Source organism: Schistocerca nitens, chromosome 1 (assembly GCF_023898315.1).
Source record: "Schistocerca nitens isolate TAMUIC-IGC-003100 chromosome 1, iqSchNite1.1, whole genome shotgun sequence".
In the NCBI taxonomy this organism is placed as follows: Eukaryota; Metazoa; Arthropoda; class Insecta; order Orthoptera; family Acrididae; genus Schistocerca; species Schistocerca nitens.
This window is the reverse complement of record NC_064614.1, coordinates 636953559-636976458: the sequence shown is the minus strand read 5'-3', so window position 1 is coordinate 636976458 and position 22900 is coordinate 636953559. Positions and strand designations below refer to the sequence as shown.

The window sequence follows — 22900 nt, the reverse complement described above, 5'->3', positions numbered from 1 at the left end:
TGCTCTATTTTTATTTATTAGGAGTTATAAGACGACGACGTCATCTTCCGGCTATATTACGATCTGCTCCAAATAATTTTCAAAGAAGACATTCAAAACGATCTCATATGTTCCCCGTCTCTGATGCCAGTGTTAAGTGCATGGCTCTACCACCTGCTACTACAGCCTGTGGCACATGTTGTCTACCAAGGTATGTGGTTACCGTGTTTGACTCACTTTTGATGCTTAACATTATCCAAATTATTTCACATTCAGAACCGGTAATAACCTCGTCTCATACTGTGGAGTTCTTGACGGCAGTAAATACACTGCTACCAGCAGCCTCTAGTCTATGGTTCCAATATACAGGATGTTAATAAAGATTGTTCCATTATTTTGAGAGGAGGTATACGGACGAAAACAAGAAAAAAGTTTCAGTAAATATGGACTCTGAAAGGAATACCTTAAGAGCTATGAGCACTTTCTCTGTAAAAGAGATGTTTTTCACAGTAGCGAAAATGAACGAGTGTTCATAGCTCTTATGGAATGCGTTTTAAAACCCAAGTTCTCTGGACTTTTTCTTTCTCATTTTGGTCCTCCCAAAATACGAAATACTTTTTTTTAACACATTATATACTCCCTTCTGAGTTTTCGCTGCAGTTCCAGTATCGTGTTGGTACTATTACCTTTAATAAGCTATACTAATTCTGTGATTTTACCATGGCTTCTCCACCAGCATCCTAATACCATATTAACATGTTATCTTTCCGATCTGCAAGGATGAAAGCTTTCTTCGGAGGGTAACGTGGGTGATCGTTTTCAGTTCCGGTAGAAAACTTGTCACTGGCCCAAAGGAGGGGTTTGCTTCCCCCCACCCCGCCAACATAAAAAAAATTAAAAGATGATTTACGGACGCCATACGAACTCTGCCACCCGAGTAGCCGCTTCCTTTGTGTAGCGCTCGCCTCTCCTATTGAAGGGAGCGCTGGAATTCCTTCCTAACAGCGGAAGACAAGAAACTCGCACCTGAGAACGTCGCAGAACCCTTTGAACCTCTGGTCTAGAACTTTCGCTTGGATGCAATTCAGAGGATGGTTCAACTGGCTCTGAGCACTATGAAACTTAACTTCTCAGGTAATCAGTCCCCTAGAACTTAGAACTACTTAAACCTAACTAACCTAAGGACATCACACACATCCATGCCCGAGGCAGGATTCGAACCTGCGACCGTAGCGGTCGCGCGGTTCCAGACTGTAGCGCCTAGAGCCGCTCGGCCACACCGGCCGGCAATTCAGAGGACCGCGATCGATTCAGGGGACGGTGTTGCAATATAGGGAGATGTGGATGCACCACTCGTGTGATGTTAGCTCCCTTCATCAGCACAGTCATCTAAAGGAACTGAGGATGACCTCAGAAACGAGACGGCAAGCATCATTCGTTCCGTCATCAGCTACGTTTTGAAGCCTATTACACCCAGGGCGATCAAAAACCATCGGTGAAGCCTTATTCCCGTCTCAGACGAGACCTCCAGGCAAATATACCGAGTGCACTTTCGCCTTCTTTCCGGATCTGCCTACTATTCTTCTGAGCGGCCCCACTACCAGCCTAATTTTGGAGCTCCCACAGACCGGCATAGCCGGCCGAAGTGGCCGTGCGGTTAAAGGCGCTGCAGTCTGGAACCGCAAGACCGCTACGGTCGCAGGTTCGAATCCTGCCTCGGGCATGGATGTTTGTGATGTCCTTAGGTTAGTTAGGTTTAAGTAGTTCTAAGTTCTAGGGGACTAATGACCTCAGCAGTTGAGTCCCATAGTGCTCAGAGCCATTTGAACCATTTTGAACAGACCGGCATATCTATCCTCTGTGCTTGTCTGGACACGGCAGGAGAGTCAGTCAGTTAGCAAAGTCCCATGCTAGGGTCTAAATCTACGTGATTACTCTGCAATTCACAATCAAGTGCTTGGGAGAGGGTTCATCAAACCAACTTAAATATTTCGATGCGAACTATCTTATTTTATTACGATGCTCATTCCTCCCTATGTATGTGGGTGCCAACAAAATATTTTCCCACTCTGAGGAGAAACTTGCTAATGGAGCTTTCATGAAAAATTTCTCCCGCAACGAAAAATACATTTATTTTAATGATTCACATCTCAATTGTGTATCAGATCCGTGGCATTCTCTCATTTAATATCGTTCTTGAGAAACACAACTAGCTCTTTATTCTCACGAAGTAATTAAATTTATTCAATGTTTATAGATTTCCGAGGCTTTGTAGATGGCCTCCGTCACTCCCATCTGGTACGGATCCCACACCGCACAGCTGTACTCCAGAAGACGACAGACAAGCGTAGTGTACGCAATCCCTATAGCAGACCATTTACCTTTTCTACGTGTTCTGCCAATAAATCGCATCTTTGGTTTGTTTCGTGCATAAAATTATCTATGTGATGGTTCCAGTTTACGTTATACGTAATTGTAATCCCTAGGTAAGCAGTTGAGTTTACAGATTTGTATGATTTAGCGAGTTCCTAGTACCCATGTGGATGACATCATACTTTTCAAGATTTAGAGTGAATTGCCACTTTTGGTACCATAGGAGACATCTTGTCTAAATCATTTTGCAATTCCTCTTTTGATCATCTGATGACTTTACAAAACAGTAAATGACAGCATCAATAAGAAACAACCTAAGCGGGCTACTCAGATTGTCTCCTAAATCGTTTATGTGGAGCAGGAATAGTAAACGGCCTATAACACTTCCTTTGGGAAATTCCGTTTTATTCGATGACTTCCCATCAATAACTATGAACTGTGACTTTTATGGCATGAAATTATTAATCCAATCGCACGTATTTTATTAGAAGTCGCTTGTGAGGAACGATGTCAAAAGAATTTTGAAAATCTAAATATATGGGATCAGTTTGACATCCCCTATCAATAGCACTCATTATTTTGTGAGAATAAAGAGCTATTTGTGTTTCACAAGAATTATATTTTCCGAATCCATGTTGGCAGTTTGTCAATAAATCGTTTTCTTCGAGATAACCCATAAAGTTAGAACACAGTATATGTTCAAACACCTGCTGCAAATCTATGATGGGGATATCAGCGGATTACGCCTATTTGCTTTATTTGGTGTTGGTGTGACTGGAGCAACTTTCCAGTCTTTGGATTGGGATTTTTTGACGAGCGAACAGTTGTATATGATTGCTAAATATAGAGCTACTGTATCAGCATACTCTGAAAGGAACATGACTGGTATAAAATCTGCACCGGAGGCCTTGCCATTATTAATTGATTCAAGCTGCTCGGTACACCAACGATGTGTACTTTTTAAGTTACTCAGGTTGACAGTTGTTCTCGAATAGAATTCTGGAATATCTACTTCAGCGTCTTCGGTGAAGGAATTTCGAAAAGCCGTATTCAGTAACACTGCTGTAGTGGCGTTGTATCAGTACCGCCACCATCGTCATCGCGTAGTGAAGGTATTAATTGTGTTTTTTCGCTGGTGTTCTAAATATGCGACCAGAATGTCTTTTAGTCTTCTACAATGAAATAAACAACGCCTTAGCTGCTTACAGGCGTTGACATACGTCAACGGGGACAGATGAAAATGTGTGCCCCGACCGGGACTCGAACCCGGGATCTCCTGCTTACATGGCAGACGCTCTATCCATCTGAGCCACCGAGGACACAGAGGATAGTGCGACTGCAGGGATTTATCTCTGGCACGCCTCCCGCGAAACCCACATTCTCAACGTATTGTCCCGCACTACATTCGTAGTGCCCCCGCCCATTATACTCATTACTCGCGGCGCGCTGCCGATTCCCGTAAGAGTTCGGGCATGTGTGCATTCGCACAGAAGAAGAAGATGGTCAAGTGCCCGGTGAACCTTAACTATATATTTACTAAGATGGTATCTGTTCTTTCGGACATGTCGCAGGTTCGAATCCTGCCTCGGGCACGGATGTGTGTGATGTCCTTAGGTAAGTTAAGTTTAAGTAGTTCTAAGTCTAGGGGACTGATGACATCAGAAGTTAAGTCCCATAGAGCTTAGAGCCATTTGAACCATTTTTGAAGTACCTATCCATTTCCTACTACGTAAGAACTGCCCGCATCTCGTGGTCGTACGGTAGCGTTCTCGCTTCCCACGCCCGGGTTCCCGGGTTCGATTCCCGGCGGGGTCAGGGATTTTCTCTGCCTCGTGATGGCTGGGTGTTGTGTGCTGTCCTTAGGTTAGTTAGGTTTAAGTAGTTCTAAGTTCTAGGGGACTTATGACCACAGCAGTTGAGTCCCATAGTGCTCAGAGCCATTTTTGAACGTAAGAACTATACAAATTCATGAAAATACATTTAATAATCAAAACATAAATTTCAACTTCTTACCTATATCTGTTCCTGAGAAAACTGATTCTTAACAGACGGACAATGAAGTGATCCTATAAGGGTTCCTTTATTACCGAAAAAGAGGGTCGACCTAAGAATCAGATTCACTCCTTAAGCACACATTGGTAAAACCACTTCTGGATTATGGCTCTCAGTTTCGCAGTGGCGGACTGGGTCTTAGTTCTCTTAAACAAGTGTCAACACAAAGCACTCAGAATCTGTTGTGTCAACCCCAACAAATGCCTTCCAGGTCGAAAGGAACGAAATGTCTCTGGATGTTCAACGGAATTACAGTAGCTCTAAATTTCTCCTGAATGATGCCATTTCTCATAAGATGAACTATTATAGAAGGTCAAAGAACTTGCAGTCCACTGCTTCAAAATTCCGGAGCAACAGGAACCTTACTCCTTTAGCGACTCTATATTTCGAAATTCTGCCTTTTCCGAGTACTGTATGAATAATAACATCCTAGCGGATGTTTGTCAAATGGACGTCTTCAAGACTAATCTACATTAATGATTCGAAAGGCCCCAATGGAACAGGTTGTGTGTATCTGAGCAATATCACAAAGCAAGAATTAAATTACCACCAGAGGCAACAATCCCTACAGCAGAACTCAGCGTCACCTTAGGGGCCCTCAGTTACTTCACAAGGCTCGAAGAAATGACGATCCTAATCTTATCAGATTCACAGTTGGTCCTGTAGCTAATACACTGAAGCACCAAAGAAACTGGCACAGGCATGTGTATTCAAATACAGAGAAATGTAAACTATCAGGATAAGGCGCTGCGGTCGGCAACGCCTATATAAGACGACAAGTTTCTGGTGCGGTTGTTAGATCGGTTATTGCTGCTACAATGGCAGGTTATCAAGATTTAAGTGAGTTTGAACGTGATCTTATTGTCGGCGCACGAGCGATGGGACACAACATCTCCGAGGTAGCGATGAAGTGGGGATCTTCCCGTAAGACCATTTCACGAGTGTACCGTGAATATCAGGAATCCGGTAAAACATCAAATCTCCGACATCGCTGCGGCCGGAGGCCCACTCGTGTACCGTTGATGACTGCACGGCACAAAGCTTTACGCTTCGCCCGGGGCCATCAACACCAACACTGGACTGTTGGATGACTGGTCGGACGAGTCTCGTTTCAAATTGTACCGAGCGGATGAACGCGTATGAGCGTGGAGACAATCTCATGAATCCATGGACCATGTATGTCAGCAGGGGGCTGTGAAAACTGGTAGAGAATCTATAATAGTGTGGGGCGTGTGCAGTTGGAGTGATACGGCACCTCTGATACGTCTATATACGACTCTGACAGGTGACACGTACGTAAGCATCCTGTCTGATCACCTGCATCCATTCATGTCCATTGTGCGTTTCGACGAAATTGGACAAGGCAGCAGGACAAGGCGACACCCCACATGTCCAGAATTGCTACAGAGTGACTCCAGGAACACCCTTCTGAGTTTAAACTCTTCCGCTGGCCACCAAACTCAACAGACATGAACATTATAGAGCATATCTGGGATGCCGTGCAACGTGCTGTTCAGAAGAGATCTCCACCCCCTCTTACTCTTACGGATTTATGGAAAGCCCTGCAGGATTCATGATGTCAATTCCCTCCAGCACTACTTCAGACATTAGACGAGTCCATGCCATGTCGTGTTGTGGCACTTCTTCGTGCTCGAGGGGGTCCTACACGATATTTTATGCAGTTTCTTTCGCTCTTTAGTGCATTTATCCCTAAGCACGTCAGTTCCCTGACATATCTGATGCATTGCTTGATACATTTGAGCAGCAGCAGAAATCAAGTCAGCACACAGACTAACTCCATGATGCAGTGCCTGATATATCCGAACAGGACACACAACTGTTTCCAGATTTAGAGTTTCCACTATCAGCAAAATCTGCACCATTTATCAAGCTGCTACGATGGTTTAAAGCAGTTGTGAAGGTGGTGTATTTGCTGCAACTTGCAAGATGAATGAGAGTGATAGTAACATATAGCTGTAGGCATCTCCTCAGATCATGGGTTAGACAAACGGTAACTTTTGAAAGTCGATAATTTAGAGACATGAAAGTAGTGTTTTCAGGCTAAAAATGGTATCAATTATGTCAGAGTTCAACACAAATAACTGCAATGTTCACACTCAAATGTTTGCAGTGTTACTGTTCGAGGCTTGTTGTGTTCCAGTATGCAGCAATTATTATGCAACAGCCTGATCACTAGCTGACGCTGCTGCAGAATTATGTGCGTTTTGTATTTATTTTTGTACCCTACTACGTTAAACCAAATTTTAAAAAATGAAAATAAAGGACAATTTATCTCTCTAAACCGTGTTTCATTTCATCAAAAACCTCAAATATGTCGAATAAAATATACAGTTCTAAAATTGATCAAACGTTCAGTAATCCAGATAAAAAGGCAGTCGAGACAAGGAGGTACTGGAAACGTTTACCTATGGGCAGGAGCATATCGTAGAACTGTAGTTCAAGTTTAAGGGAATATTTGTCCATACACAGGACACACATATCTAGTAGAATAGTTGTTGATAAGTGGAGCCACAATTTTACAGCCCCTGTTGTTGTAGTTGTTGTTACGTGGAAGTAGCTTAGCAAATTTTAATATTTCAGCTGTTGAAATGTCAGAGAGTGAGAAAGAGAGCGACTTAACAGTTGTTTTAAAAAAAAGGCTTAAGATAGGTAAAGTTTTAGAAAAATGCTCCGTGTTACATCACAAACTGTAACAAAATAATTCTCAATATATATAAATGTTATATGGTTTTACGTAGAGAACTCTCATAACTGGCAACCTCAGATATTCACTGCACAGTAGGTGTGAAAGCACAAGATTACACTGGGGACTTTACAGTCCCAAATTTTTGCTTTGGTCATTGGGCACAGCACACTGCACATGAGATGAAACTTAACGTTTCAACTGCTACGGTGTCAGACAGCCTTAACAGTTCGTACATTTTCAGTTGTGGTTACTATGTTAGAGAAAAACGTAGTAGTTCATGCATTTTCAGCTGTAGCAGTTCATTATTAGAAGAGACAAAATGTGTTTGGAACGCGGTTGCTCAAAAATTTAAAGTACTTGCGTAAATTATCTGGAGGTCGGTCAACCGAATGACCGCTTAACCACACTGTTCTTGCTTCGCTTTCCGCCCAATCACAGTACCCCCCCCCCCCACCCCCATCCCCTGCCACGATCCAATGCCGAGTTGCCAACAATAGTAACTGCTCTGTTCGATCACTTGTGTCACCTTTGCTGCGTAAAGTAAACATGTGATATAAAATGCCGAAACGTAAACGAGTAGTCCTTTCTATGAGAGATAAATGCGAGATTAATAAAATGCTATTGGAAGATGAATGTGCAACCAAGTTATATAATAAGTACAAGATTGGTTAGTCAGCAATTACAGATATGAATAAACAAAAGACTGGGATTACAAATTTTATATCTAAGGTTGATTCTACTGATGGTTCGGAAACACGTCAAACTGTGAAGCTCGCCACTAACAGGAATCCAGATGACGCTGTTTACAAGAAGTTTACAAAAAAAAAATCACAATGACAACCTATCTCTGGTCCCATTCTATGTGATAAGGCAATAATTGCTTAGAAACACCAAAATTAAGTTATAACTGTTGTTTCTATACGTAAGTACTGTATACGCAAAATCCTTATGTATTACGTAGTGGAAACTCCAGGTTGGTGTATCAACAATATAAGGAAAAGATAAATTGCTGCGCTGTGTAAAGACTTGAGATACAGATAGGCACAACGAAAAGCCACTTACACATTAGCTTTCATCCAAAGCCTTCGTCAGAAAAGGAAACACAGACACACATTTATTCACACAAGCAAGCACACCTTACGCACACATGACCGCCGTCTCCGGCAGCTCGGACCAGAATACAAGTGTCACATAGATTCAGAATAACAATTTGGATGGAGCGTGGAAGGGAAAGTGATAGCAGGGTACGGGTGAGGGGGGACAAGAGGGCTACCTGGCGGAACATGCAGGAACTAGACAGGCGCAGCTTCAGGAGGCTATGGGGCAGGGATGTGGAGGGAGGGCGTTAAACGGGACGGGCGGGTGTGTTGGCTGAGGACGGCACACAAGGACGTTGGTAGACGAAGTTACGGAGGAGGTGATAGGACAGAGGGAGGAGAAACTGTTGGGTGGAGGATGTGGGGACAGTAGGTCACTGTAGGTTGAGGTCAGGATAATTTCAAGAGCAGAGAATATGTTGAACGTCTTCTTCATCACATTCATGGCAGTTGAGTTCTTTTAGTATTCATGGCAATAGAGTTCTTTTAGCATATTGAGCATTTCGGACGTACCATTCCGGGGAGTTCAGGAAAGCTGCTGGTGGAGGGGAGGATCCGCGTGGCTCGTGTAGTGAGGCAGCCACTGAACTCAAGCATATTGTGTTCAGCTGCATGTTGTGCCACAGGGTGGTGCACTTTGCTCTTGGCCACAGTTTGGTGGTGGCCGTTCATCCTAGTGGACAGCTGGTTGGTAGTTACACCCATATAAAAAGCTGTGCAATGTTTGCAGCTGAGCTGATATATGACATAGACGCTTTTACAGGTGGCTCAAACTCTGAACGGGTAGGATAAGCATGCGACAGGACTGGTATAGGAAGTGGTGGGTGAGTGGATCGGGCAGGTTTAGCACCTGGATCTTGCACAGGAATATGATCCATGTGGCAAGGGGTTGAGATTGATAATCGCCCAGCCAACCTTCAACCTTCACAACATCCTAGTTCATCCCCATGCCACTATGAAGTGCCTTGTTGGAGAAATCTTACAGTCATTCATCATAAAATGATATAGAAATCCTAGGGGACATGTATGCTTGCTAACAGAAGTTCTGCTACCCCACCAGATATACAGGTTTCATATTTTATTCACACCTTGAGATCTCCCATCTGTCACCATTCAGAAAACTTCTGGAGATGTCTTACATCTTATGTATAATGTAAAACAGTTTATGTGAGGAGTCAGCTAAAAATGCATTTCTAGCTGGAGATTTAGACCATTTTCTGTTTATAGAAAGGATGACTGAGTTTAATGTTGCATCTACATTGATATCAAGTTTCCACCACACCAAGGCATACCTACAGCGAAAACCACTCTTATGTAAAGAATAATACCATTGGCAATCAAAAGAGTGTGTTGGCATTCCAGCTCAGCTAGTTGAGAATAAACTGGAATGGAAAATCAGTATTAGTTCAAAATAATACTGCCAACCATCAAAGGAGTGTATGGTCGCTTTGACACAGGTAGTTGAGACTTTGTGGTTATGAATGTACTACTACTACTTCTATAGCTAGCTGGGAACCTGTCGCAATCTATAGTAAGAATCCGCTGCTACTGCCTAATTGAATTCGCCATGAGATCTATTGTTCGATATTCGGAATGCAAACAGTAATAAACAACAAGAAGTACTCTACCAGTTGAGCCACCCGGACAACACATTTTTCAGAACTGCATTTTCCCACACATGCACCCTTGTTCTGGCTGCAATATAAGTGTCAGTCGTGCAAATAGTGGTTTGAGTAGCACCGACATTGATGTTTTAACAATCAAATTCGTATTCTGTATGGATGTAGAATGCTACTGAACATCAGTTGTACACCTCTAAAACATATAATGCCAGATACCAGGAGGAAACCACTATAGAAATGATTCATGTACTTGTGCAATCTGACGGTAATTGTAAACTTGCATCATGAATGTATTGTAAATCGTAACAGCAGATCTCTCTATCATCTGCAATCTTGGAGAGTGAAATACCATAAATGCAAGCATATTGTGGATTGAATTGCACCTGTCAACCTGCTGGAAAACACGTTTCATAATGTAATTCGTTATTTCCAATATAGAATAGAAAAATCAAGTTGCATCTTCTCTAGACCTTAGAGTCCACCAAACGAGGCTGCATGTGGGATGATGTGAAGACACCATTTCCTCGTCACGTCTTGGATTTAAATACAGTGGTTCAGTTTTATAACTGTAGCTATTCTAAGTCAATGATAGGAAATAGTGAGATTCTGTCACCACTATGCTTACATTTCCTCATTTGAGGGACTGAAGTGCTACATTCTTGCACCGTTATATCTGAACAGAGAGATGAAATGGGAATTTTGTGTGTTCATCAAACAGTCCTGGAAATTTTACATATGTATCCACCATATAAACTTGTCAAAAACATTGCCTGCCATCATATAGGATTTCCAAATCCTGTCAGACGATTATGATTACGAAAAACCATCGGTTTATTCACAAAGTTTCGAGATGGACCCAAGGCTGCAGGATTGTGTTAAATCATTTTCCCGGTCACGCTATGAGTTCTGCCGCTAAATGATGACATCAGAAACATTCTTGTATTGTGTTGCACAGAATTGGCGCTGTAATGTATAGTGACGTGGTGTTAAGCTGTCATTCCTATTTTCAATAACTGATAGTAAATCTTTGACATTTTCGGATTTTAGAACATCTGTACATTCTGTAAATTTTCGCATTAATGTTTCACAAGAAGAACATCCACATTCCATTCGTAAATGGAGTAAGGAGTAAAGATGTACTTCGTACAGTCTTGCATACCCTAAAACACCAAAGAAAGACATCATGACGCTACTGAGCTGGGTCAATGCAGGAAGAGAAGGGAATGCATTGAACAGGCCGGGGTCATGGCGGCACCAGAAGAGCTACGCAGCTCAGTATGATGCCTTACAGTTTTCCAGTGAAAAATAATGTACTTGTCTGTGTTAGAGGTACACTACCATTTGATTACAAAATGTGCCACACAACTGTCAACTTTTTTAACTGATGATGCAATGCTGACCAGTCCACAGGTAGAGGCAGTTTCTTTGTATTGGTGTAGCGGTGCAGTGTGTTCTCCCGTAAGGCAGTAGGGTCCTAGGGTATGTTGGCTGTTTTATGGTGTCTGTCGAGTACTCTTGAGTGTGACAAGGCGTGGCACAGCCTCACCTTGTACTGGTGAGACGACTGCCAGGGCGGTGGCAGTGGGATTTTGTTGCAGCAGCATGGTACTGCCTCGACATACTGGAATCATGGAAAACTAGTCCAGTGCTGTGCAGCATGAAGAAGATTCTCCCCACAGCGAGTTAAGATACTGTTATGCCAGAGCCAAGGTAACCCCTGAGGGCCGGCAACCCATATTACGCCACAGAGGACGTGGTTGTATATGTCCAAGGCGTACCAAATCACCATCGTAAACACTGGCTATTTACATACAAGATAATGGAAACAGACATTCCGAGTACTACTTCCTGCAGGGAGAGCTCGAGCCACGGCCTGCAGGAAGTATCACTATGGCCAAAACCTGATTTGCTGGAGACAGCTATTTAGGGGCTAGAACCAGCCCTGAAGTTCAGTTCACTCCGGGTGCCGACCTCGTGTACTTAGAGCGCTGAAGATTACGTCTTCGTCTCTGAATTAGACTCTTACTAGTGTGTGTGTGTGTGTGTTACCACGAACCTTTGTGGAAAAATCAGAAGTGAACTTTTGTTTGCCTCAATTAGGAGACTTTTACTGGCATCGTTATTGTTACCTTTCGTTTGTTGTTCACTCATTAACCTTGTGAACTTACATCAATAAAAGTTGTGTTTGTGAAAACTTGGGAATTTTCAGTCACAACACAAGTGGCGACGAGTTGGTACCTGCGTGTGTCTTCCTCATGGTGGAAGTTGCACTTCAGCAGCTGGTCCAAAGTGTACACGACTTGCTACAAAGTTTTCAACAGTTTTGCAAGAAATCTCAGGATACACAGGAACGTTTATTTACGGAACTCTTGCGAAACCGCCCGGTTTCGCCGCTCCTGCCGTTTCCCGCAATTCAGCTCTGATGATGGAGTGCTGTAAAACCAAAGAAGAGCAGCCAGTTTATATCAGTGTCAGCAAGTTCGTGGAACGCAATATTGAGGCAGGCTCATGATTCCATTTTAGTAGTCCCACAGAGCGCCTTATCGCAGAAAATTATTGGTGGCCCACGAAAGTAAGACGTAGAGCGTTGCGTAAAGAACTTAATTCCTTGCGCTCAAATAGCCGAGATCAGTCGTTGGCGAGTCCAATTACAACAGTTACATAAAGTAGTTAGACCATTTCAGTTGATTGTGCAGAGGGACCAAAAATCTCAATTACAAACACTAGCAGGAAATCGACATGTATTAACTGAAACTGACCATTTTTCACGTTTCTTGACCATGACTGCTATATCAAATCAACTGGGAAACGATGTGATAGGCAATGGATAATGAATGGATATCGAAATTTGGAACACGGAGACCGTAACAACTGGCCAAGGCACTAACTTAACGTCTAGTATACTGAAGCAATTACGTCGACTATTAAAAGGAGTTGGAAAAAGTGCAGTACAGCTGCAAACAAACGCCAGGACTAGTATAATACACTGAATGATGAAAAAAACTTCTTCCGGACAGGCCGCGGAAGGGCTAACGGTACCGACCGACCGCCGTGTCATCCTCAGTTGTTAGGCGTCACTGAATGCGGATATGGAGTCCGAACAGCCCTCTCCCGGCTGTTGCCAGTTTTCATGACCAGAGCCCCTACTCCTCAGTAAAATAGCTCCTTAATTAAAGGTTCTCGAAAATATGCCCTTATCACCGTATGAGGTTGTTTTTGGAGAAAGGATGCTCTCCCTTTTTGAATTATGCAAACGTATCTCAGGAGAGGATATATCCTCCGTTCAAAATTTTGCTAAAAAGACAAAAAGTACTTGAAGACACGTTATAAAGATGAATACAAATGATCTAGAATAGCTGGAAGGCACTAACAACAGAAAGGCATAGTTACCTAAGTATCCTGTTGGACAGTGGATAATGTTATCTAACGCTTATCTACAGAAAGAAAAAAAAACTAATAAGTTCATTTTGCATTTCCAAGGACCTTATAAGATAGTCGAGATAGTGTCCATAGTTAAAGTCAAACAACGACTTCCGAGCCAAAGCACTATGGTGCTCATAGCGAGAATTAGTCCATTTCAGTGAGAACCGTACACACTGCCTCAGTTTCTGGCAACTCCTTCCGAAGGGGGAGGATAAGTCGTAGGAGAAAATACGATGAATAAATGTAGACCTACTAGGTACGTAAAGCAGTATGCACCTGCGGTTATTCCGACCCCTCCCCAAACACTCTGAGGGAGCGAAAAGGACATGAAAACTAACAGGGAATTTCCTCTTCCCGTACGACGCGGTCCAGACCCAACCCAGAACCAGTTTACGAAGAACGGAGGGTAGGAACTCGGGTTCCAGTCGTCGAATACAGGGCAAAGGGGAATGGAAACCAAGAGGCATCACTGTTGTGGTGTTCCCTGGCATTTGGGCAGATACAAATTGGCTCAAACTCTCAAGGTACTCTTCACACAGCAGCAGGATGGACATCAAGCATGGACATTAACGTATAGCCAGTAAAAAAAGAAATTCAACGAGTTGAAGATAACTTTGGGAAACTGCAATCCATGATGCAAGGCATGACAGAATTAAATGATACTTGAGGGGAATATCAGTTAATGTGATCAGTCGTCGTACGTTTGCAGGAGCAGCTGCGCCAGACCACAGAACTAGTCGCACGTGTTTGAGGAAAGAGGAGATGGTTAGACGAAGGCGGCAGAACCCTTACAGAGGATAAACACGGTGTTGCAGATTGCTCTACAAGTTTTTCTGTTTTCAGTGTGATAAACTGATTCTACTGTGTTCATAATTGTAACGTTAGTGTATGTGATCTCTCAGACTTTCTTTTGTTCGTTTATTTACGTATATAAACAGACTTCTATCTCTTCGTTTATCTGAGACAATCTGTATGAAATAGGTCCCACTCAAATTTCTACATTCGAATATTTTACTATTTGGGTCTTTTCCCAATATCTTTAATTGATTGTTTCAACTATTGTGGACTTATTGTGTATTTTCGAATGTTTGTGAGCTCAGTATAAAATTAGTACTATATTGCCAGTTGTAAACTACATCAGCACTTCTCAGAAATTTTGGCAGCTTACAGACTGACATTACAGATCCTGAATTTGAAAAAGAATCAGTGAGGTTAATTTAAAGTTGTTTCTAAATTTTTCAGATAAATATTGTACCAGTCGGAATGTACGCCTCATTGTGAATAATGTTTATGGCCATGGAATGATTTGGTTGTTGTTCGCAAGTAGCTGGAAATCGCTCAGACTGCTGCCAAGCACCTAGAAACTGCTTCAAATGGATGTGTAGGGGAACTGTGAGAGTCATGTAACAAAGATACCAAAAGCATCGCTAGTACTACCCTTTCTATCACTGCTTTTTTGATTGACTGTGAATTGCGGGTCTAGGGGCCTTGTACAAGGGAGGCAGGGACCAAAGAGATCGCTGGGTATTAGGCCCTCGCCCCTCCCCTGCCAACTAACAAGTATGAGCAGGTGTCTTCCTCTGAAACTGAGCCAGTGAGACACGCTTCAGCTGTTAGGAAGACTGGTGTGTCCCCTGCCAGGTGGAAGTAAGCACACTGTTAATCGATGTACGGTCAATAGTAGCACGCCGTAGGGAAATAGCAACACAGAATGAGAAGCAGCGTGTATGTCTGGAGTACTCATTTCACATGCTGAAAATGCCGCTATTGAGGGAATAGGGAGGAAGCAACTGCAGATTGTGACGCATGTTGGAACAACTTGGTCATATGTGTTTCATTCCAGCGTTCTGCAGAGAAGGTTGAAAAGCCCACCCTATTTCACAGGGTTTCAATCAAGATCAATATCTGCAGTATTTCTCCAAAACTGGTCGAAACGAATTGTTTCCAAAGCGAACAGAAGATTTGAGCATGAGACATCGAAGGTTCTGCTGTAGCTTCCTGTACTTATTCCATGTTGCAGAGAGTTGCAGGGCTTCCCTAAATACGTCAGTCGTGCACTGCGCATCAGAGGCTGCTATGTAGATAGCTGACGGTGTGTGGAATCCACACAATGGTTTATAGATTAGGCGAGTCTCCATCCAGTCCAGGTACTGTAAGATACCCCCAAGTAGTAGTGTAAGACCCAAATAAATGCCCTCCTAAGATGGAGCGATAATAATCCCAGAGATCAAAAGCCAAAACCTCCCAGAGTTAGACGTAGCGCTAAAAAACGATGGAGCGTGAATAAACAGCACTAGGACCGGAAAGCTGACTAAAACCTGAAACTGACAGCAGTGAGTTTTCTGGGGTAAAGCTAACCCTATATCAAAAGTGTACGCTGATCAGAAATGGCAGAAGCGTAATTTACCGCGAAAGGTAAGAAATGCAAATACATTGAGATACAAACTAAATATACTTGCGAGACTGTTTGGACACGACTCATTAGGAAGAGTGAATATAAACTCACAACTCGATCTTTCTGACGACCACCAGACTCTTCTCAAGATGTAAAAGACCTGCTCGCCAGTACATATATTCACCAATCATTCATCTTTGGAGAGCACATAAAACTTTCAACAAACGGTTAGGATAATTACAGTGCTCTTTGAGGTAGACGGAATGATAACAATAAAAGCAGTTTCTGAAAGCTACTTGGCACAAAAAGTTCAGAAACTCATTCATTGAAGAAATACACTGAAGCGCCAAAGAAAGTGGAATAGGCATGTGTATTCAAATACAGAGGTATGTAAACAGGCAGAACACGGCGCTGCGGTCAGCAACGCCTATATAAGACAAGAAGTGTCTGGCGCTTGTTTGATCAGTTACTGCTGCTACAATGGTAGATTATCAAGACTTAAGTGAGTTTGAACGCGGTTTTATAGTCCACGCACGAGCAATGGGACACAGCGTCTCCGAGGTAGCGATGAAGTGGGGATTTTCCCGTACGACCATTTCACGAGTGTACCGTGAATATCAGGAATCCGGTAACACATCAAATCTCCGACATCGCTACGGTCGGAAAAAGATCCTGCAAGAATGGGGCCAACAACGACTGAGAGAATCGTTCAGCGTGACAGAATTGCAACGCTTCCGCAAATTGCTGCAGATTTCAATGCTAGGCCATCAACATGTGTCAACATGCGAACCATTCAACGAAACATCATCGATATGACCTTTCGGAGCCGAAGGCCCACTCCTGTACCCTTGATGACTCCAAGACAGAAAGCTTTACACCTCGCCTGGGCCCATCAACATCGACATTGCACTGTCGATGACTGGAAACATGTTGCCTGGTTGGGCGAGTTTCGGATGGACGTGTAGGGGTATGGTGACAACCTCATGAATCCATGGACCATGCATGTCAGCAGGGGACTGTTCAAGCTGGTGAAGGCTCTGTAATAGTGTGGGGCGTCTGCAGGTGAAGTGATATGGGACCCCTGATACGTCTAGATACGACTCTTGACAGGTGGCATATACGTAAGTATCCTACCTGATCACGTGCATCCATTCATGTCCATTGTGCATTCCGACGGAGTTGGGCAATTGCAGCAGGACAATGCGACACCGCACACGTCCGTAATTGCTACAGAGTGGCTTCAGGAACACCCTTCTGAGCTTAAACACTTCCGCTGGCCACGAAACTCCCCAGATATGAACATTAGCGAGCATATCTGGGATGCCTTGCAACGTGCTGTTAAGAAGAGCTCTCCAACCGTCGTGCTGTTAGGGATTTATGGATAGCACTGCAGTATTCATGGTGCCAATCCCCTCCAGCACTACTTCAGACATTAGTCGAGTCCATGCCACGTCGTGTCGTGACACTTCTGCGTGCTCGAGGGGGCCCTACACGATATTAGGCACGTCTACCAGTTTCTTTGGCTCTGCAGTGACTTCCGACTGATAGCATAGCTGCAGGACAGTTTCAAAATGGCGTCTGTAAGTAATGTTCGTTACAAGCAACGTGCCGTCTTTGAATTTCTCAGTGCGGATAAAGAAACTGTGGGGAATATTCACAAACGCTTGTGCACAGTCTATGGAGCATCTGCTGTCGACAGAAGAACAGTTAGTCGCGGGGCTCGGAGGATGAGGTCATCAGAAGGCGATTCGGCGAATCTCTACTATTTGCAGCGCTCGGGGAGGCTATCCACGGCTGTCACACCTGACATGTTGCAGCGAGCTGAAGTTGTCATTCACGAGGACAGACTCATTGCGACTCGGCCGTTGGCGCTGCATCTGTCAATCAGCAAAGGAAGCGTGGATGCAATTATCTGCACTCTTGGATATTCAAAAGTGTGTGGAAGGTGAGTCCCGCGGTGTCTAACGGTGGATTACAAACTGCACAGAAAAAAAACACTTGTCTTGATTTGTTGCAACATTTTGGAACTGAAGGGGAGGCCTTCTTGTCCCTAATTGTGACAGGTGATGAAACCTGGGTTCACCATTTTGACCCCGAAACAAAGCGACAGTCGATGGAGTGGTGCCATTCTCACTCCCAACATAAAAAAAATTCAAAGCAACTGCTTCCGCCGATAAGGTCCTGATCACCGTGTTCTGGGTCTGTAAAGATGTGATTCTCGTTAATTCTGAAGCATATGTCAACACATTAACAAAACACAAGACGCCCTTCCGGCGACTTCGACGCCACAGCAACCCAGGAGATGTTTTGCTGCAACACGATAACGTTCGGCCCCACACAAGTCTGAGGACTGCTGAACGCATCGCAAAACAGGATTGTACAATGTTACCCCAGCCACCCTACAGTTCTGACATAGCTCCCTTGGATTCCCACTTGTTTGGGCCATTAAAGGATGCCTTCGTGGAAGACATTTTGAGGACAAGGAGGAGGTGATTCACACATTGGAGCACTGGTTCCGCCACCAGGACAAAGGTTCGTACCTTCTGTAGGAAGGCCATTGAGCGGGATGGAGATTACGTGGAAAAATAGCGTGTTTAGATAAAACACCATTCGTTCGTGTGTGTAATTCTCATTAGGTTCAATGAAGATGTGTTGAAGAAAAACAATGCGGCGCATTGCTTTCTGGGCAATCCTCGTAACAACAATGATTGCTAAAGTAGAAAGGGCAAGTGAAAGAAGTAGTAAGATTTCTACGTTCAGAGAACTAGATAACGAGGTAGTCGTGTCTTATCTCAAAGAGGAACTGAAAACATTTATGTCTACGCAAGAGAATGTAGAGGAACTGTGGTTCAAGGTTAAAAGAATAGTTGACCAAGATGCAGAACAAAACGCGTTTGGCCGTCTAAAGAGTAATAAGTGAAGTCTTTAATGATCGCCGTAGTAGAACATTCTCGAAAGATCTCTCACAAAGGCCTAACTGCTCATGCTCATTTGTAAAGGCTGTTAGTGACACTTAAATTAGTGCCCACAAATTCATGGATGACACAGGAACAGAAATTGAAGGTAGCAAAACAAAAGCAGAATATCTTAACTCTGTTTTCAAATCTTCCTTTACAAAAGAAACTACAGAAGTACAGTCCTCAGTTCACTTCTTTCACCCTGCAAAGATGAATGATGTTGCTGTAGAGAAAAAACTGAATCGCTAGTACTAAACAAGGCTCCAGGGCCAGACCGAGTCCTTGTCAAATTCTACACAGAATTTGCAGGCGAGGTAGCTCACATTTTAACTGTAATAGAAAGTACATCCGTCGAACAACAATCTGTGCCGACAGGTTGGCAGAAAGTACAGGTCACACCAATCTACGTGAAAGGCAACATCAGGCTCATTGGCATCTACCTGTTGTACAATCTTCAGGCATTTTCTGAGCCCATACATACTGAGGTAACTCAAAAGGAATGGCTTCTTCCACAACAACCTGCGTCAGTTTCAAACACATCGACCTTGCTACGTCCAATTTGCGCTTTTCTTGTATAACATTCTTAAAGCCTGAATCAAGGCAATCAGGACGACGCAGTATTTACTGATTTTCGAATAACATGTGACTCGTTACCACACTAACGTAGATTAACAAAAGCACCATCACACTGATATTGGACTGAGGATTTATTTCTTTGTAGGCAAAGACGTAGCATGTCATCTTGAATGGAGACAGAAATGCACTATCTGATCAAATGTATTCAGACATCTATCAGTTGACATCAAAATGCAGTGTGTCCGCCCTTTGCCTTGATAACAGCTTCAACTCTGCTGGGAACACCTTCAGTGAAATATCTGCATACCTCTTGAGAAATGGCAGGCCATTCTTCCTCAAGAGCCGAAACCAGAAGAGGTAACGAAGTTGGTGCTGGGGTCCGCAGCGAAGTCGACGTTCTACATAATCCTAAAGGTATTCCACTATGTTCAGGTCTGGACTCTACGCATGTCAGTCCATTTCAGGAACGTAATTGTCCACAAATCATTGGCTCACAGATGCTCCTTTATGACAAGGTTCATTGTCATGTTGATGCAATCAGTCGTCATTTCCGAACTGTTCCTCTACTGGACGCAGTACAGAATGCTGTAACATACGTCCATATCATTCTGCATTCGGCATTTACGTAAGCACACAAGGGAACCATACGCTAACCACGAAAAACACCCTCATGCAGTAGCACCAACTCCTCTGTACTTCACTGCTGGGACTACACTGGATGACAATCAACATTCTCCAGGCATTAGGCAAATCTAAACTCTTCCATCGCGTTCTTTACACCACCTCAGGCTTCATTTAGCACTAACTACAGAATATGTGGCTTATGGGGAGCTGCTCGACCGTTGCACTCCGTTATTTTTAACTTCCTATGCACAGTCATCGTTCCAGTTGGACTGCTGGCTGCACTTTGGAACTAATCAGTGACTCATTCCGCCGATTTCGTGGAGCTTTTTATAACCAGCCCCCGCAGGTTTCGACGGTCCCTGTCCGTCAGGGGTCTGCCTGATCTTGGTATTGTTATGATTGTTACTTCGCGTCTCTGCTTCACAGTCACATCACGAACACTCGACTTGGGCAGCTTTAGAAGGGGTTGCGACTATTTAGAACGTTCGCAGAAGGAATTAAGTAGCCATTCTTTCCCCGCTAAGTACCATCTCCCATGCACTTGACAGTGACCCATTGATCAGCAGAGTTTGTACTCGTAAGTACTGGCAGTGTGCCAACAATTGTAAAGACGTTCGAGTTCGGTAGCTATTCTGGGAAGTAAAAGAATTATGCTACCATGGTAGTAAAAGATTAAAAGGCGCAAAACTGAAGAGCAAAATGTTAAAAAATCTGTTTGCTGGGTTGAGTGGTGGAGTGTGGTCGATTAGAAAAATTGAGAAGCTGTTGTCAGTTGTCATTGATCTTAATAAAGTGATATTATTAATAGTAATAATAATAATAACAATAAGATGTGAAGTGCATAGTTATAGTTGATAGTGAGAAGACTACTCACCGTCGCTCCCGCGTCACCTTTCCTGCCTCGCCGGCCCTTCTGGCCGGGAGGACCCGGCGGCCCTGCAACAATAAAGCACTTGTCGATCACACGTGGCAGTGTACAAGGTACAACACTGAATACTCGCCGAGCAGTGTACACTGCTTTGGCGCCATCAGCTACGCGCTCTTCTGAGAAAAGAAAGAGCTATATTACTGGCTAAGTCAAAGCTTGACAGAATATATGGTATTTTATTCAAGTGTCAAACTAATTCTAATGGGAAGCCTACTTCACAGGGTGTATTCAAGCTAAGAGCGCCCAAAAAGCAGAAATAGCAGTCAGTAACATTAGGATTTGCCATCCACAGTAAGTATCAACTCAAAGATATGGAAGTACGAGAAAACAAGCATACAGATTTTTCGCAGAATCACTATTTTCTGAGACAGTATATGTTGTCACTTCGATATCTGTTAATATTACTGCCTACAAGAATCGGAGGTCAGTTTCATTTGCTGTTATTGTATTTGAGCGTGATAACCTGTTTTTTAATCTTTACGGGATTTCTTTAATTATTCGTTTCTACATTCCTTTATTACTTCTTGCAGTGTATTCCTTCCCTATAGTAAGAATAGCTTTTAGTGAAACGCGTAGAGATTGCCAAAGGAAAACACATTTAAATGAAAGCTTCATGCAAAGCATCAACACACTGAAAGTCTAATCTGATGTAAGAAAGATATCCAGAAAACCTATTTCTCGAATGTGAAGCTGGGAACATTTTCGTTTGGTACATGGGATCCATTTTGAAATAGTTAATATTTCTCCAATCTTTGAACAGTTTAGGCAGACAATTATAGGAGACTGTACTATGTAATGTGAACTCCGAGTAAAGGTGTCATTTAGCATTTTTCTCGTTAATAAACAGCTGCCAGAGGTGAAAGAAATGGTAACTGACAGGAGAAATCCTAGGAACGACTGAGGATAAAACTCCTACAGTCTGACACCGAGCCACGATGAGGTTATGAGTTGTACTCTACTGATGTATCCACTTTACACATTTTTAAATGTAAATTCTGCACCCTGTTCTGTGTTTACAAGTTTTGTCACTATAACGCTATGTGATTTACAATTTAGTTAGTTCTGAGTGCGCCGCGCGGGATTAGGAGAGCGGTCTAAGGGCGCTGCAGTCATGGACTGTGCGGCTGGTACCGGCGGAGGTTCGAGTCCTCCCTCGGACATGGGTGTGTGTGTTTGTCCTTTGGATAATTTAGGTTAAGTAGTGTGTAAGTTTAGGGACTGATGACCTTAGCAGTTAAGTCCCATAAGATTTCACACACATTTGAACATTTGAATTTTGAGTGCATTCGTTATGTAATTTTCGAAAATTTGTATTTTTATGATTCTGCAGATCGGAACTCTAACCCAAAAGCTTGCCTTTCGCGGGCAATGCTCTTACCGACTTACACGACCTGTCCTCCGCATAAGGAGGTACTGGCGGAAGCTGTCTGAAAGATATTCTGACCAAAGTCGGTTGTGAGGGCGGGTCGTATGCCATGCCTTGATAGCTCAATCTGTAAGAGCAAGGCGAAAGGCAAGGTTCTGAGTTTTAATCCCGGGCAAGCACACAGTTTTAATCTGACAAGAAGTCTCCAGACACACTCTGGTGCTGACTTTGCTTCGAACCCTTAAAGGAATACACAGTAGTGACTGAGCATCAAGCTGAGTCTTTGTCCACGCAGAACGTCTCCACCAGCATTAACAGCAGTAGAGTTAGCGCCGCTTGGATCGCGACACACGACATGGGCCGCTGATTGGCTTTAGCAGCACGACTCTCGCAGATGTGTTCATTTCAGGACTGACGGCGTTGGTCTGGCGCTGGAAGTCAAGCTCTTTATTGATGGCGACAAACAGCAGGACCAAGTTACACATCTGACCCAAAGTGTACGGGCATACCTATGTAATACGGGCTATGCCACTAAATGTCACGAGAATCGGACCCGTCAGACAGGAAAGCTCGGTGACTTCGCACGTTTACTAGTCATTGGGTGTCACCTGAGTAACAAATCAGTCAGGGACATTCCCGCCCTGATGAAATCGACTGTTGGCCATGTGACTGGGAAATGGAAACGCGAAGGAACAGCCGCAGCTAAACCAACGCCAACATACCTCATGCACTGACGAACAGAGACCGTCGAGCATTCCCGGTGGACGGCTGGGAAATACAGCATGAAATCAGCGGAATGAA

At 43.5% G+C, this 22900-nt stretch overlaps 1 protein-coding gene across 1 annotated transcript in view; it reads right to left on the bottom strand.

Annotated features, from left to right (window-relative positions):
* The window catches only part of LOC126192064 (collagen alpha chain CG42342-like), a 660839-nt gene extending 638255 nt beyond the window's left edge, over positions 1–22584 (bottom strand). Inside the window, exons 1-2 of the mRNA XM_049932580.1 lie at positions 22452–22584; positions 20680–20849 (exon numbers count right to left, since the gene is read on the bottom strand). Coding sequence (XP_049788537.1) covers positions 20680–20849; positions 22452–22584 — 303 coding nt within the window. The remainder of the gene's footprint in view (positions 1–20679; positions 20850–22451) is intronic.
* Between the last annotated feature and the right edge of the window lie 316 nt (positions 22585–22900).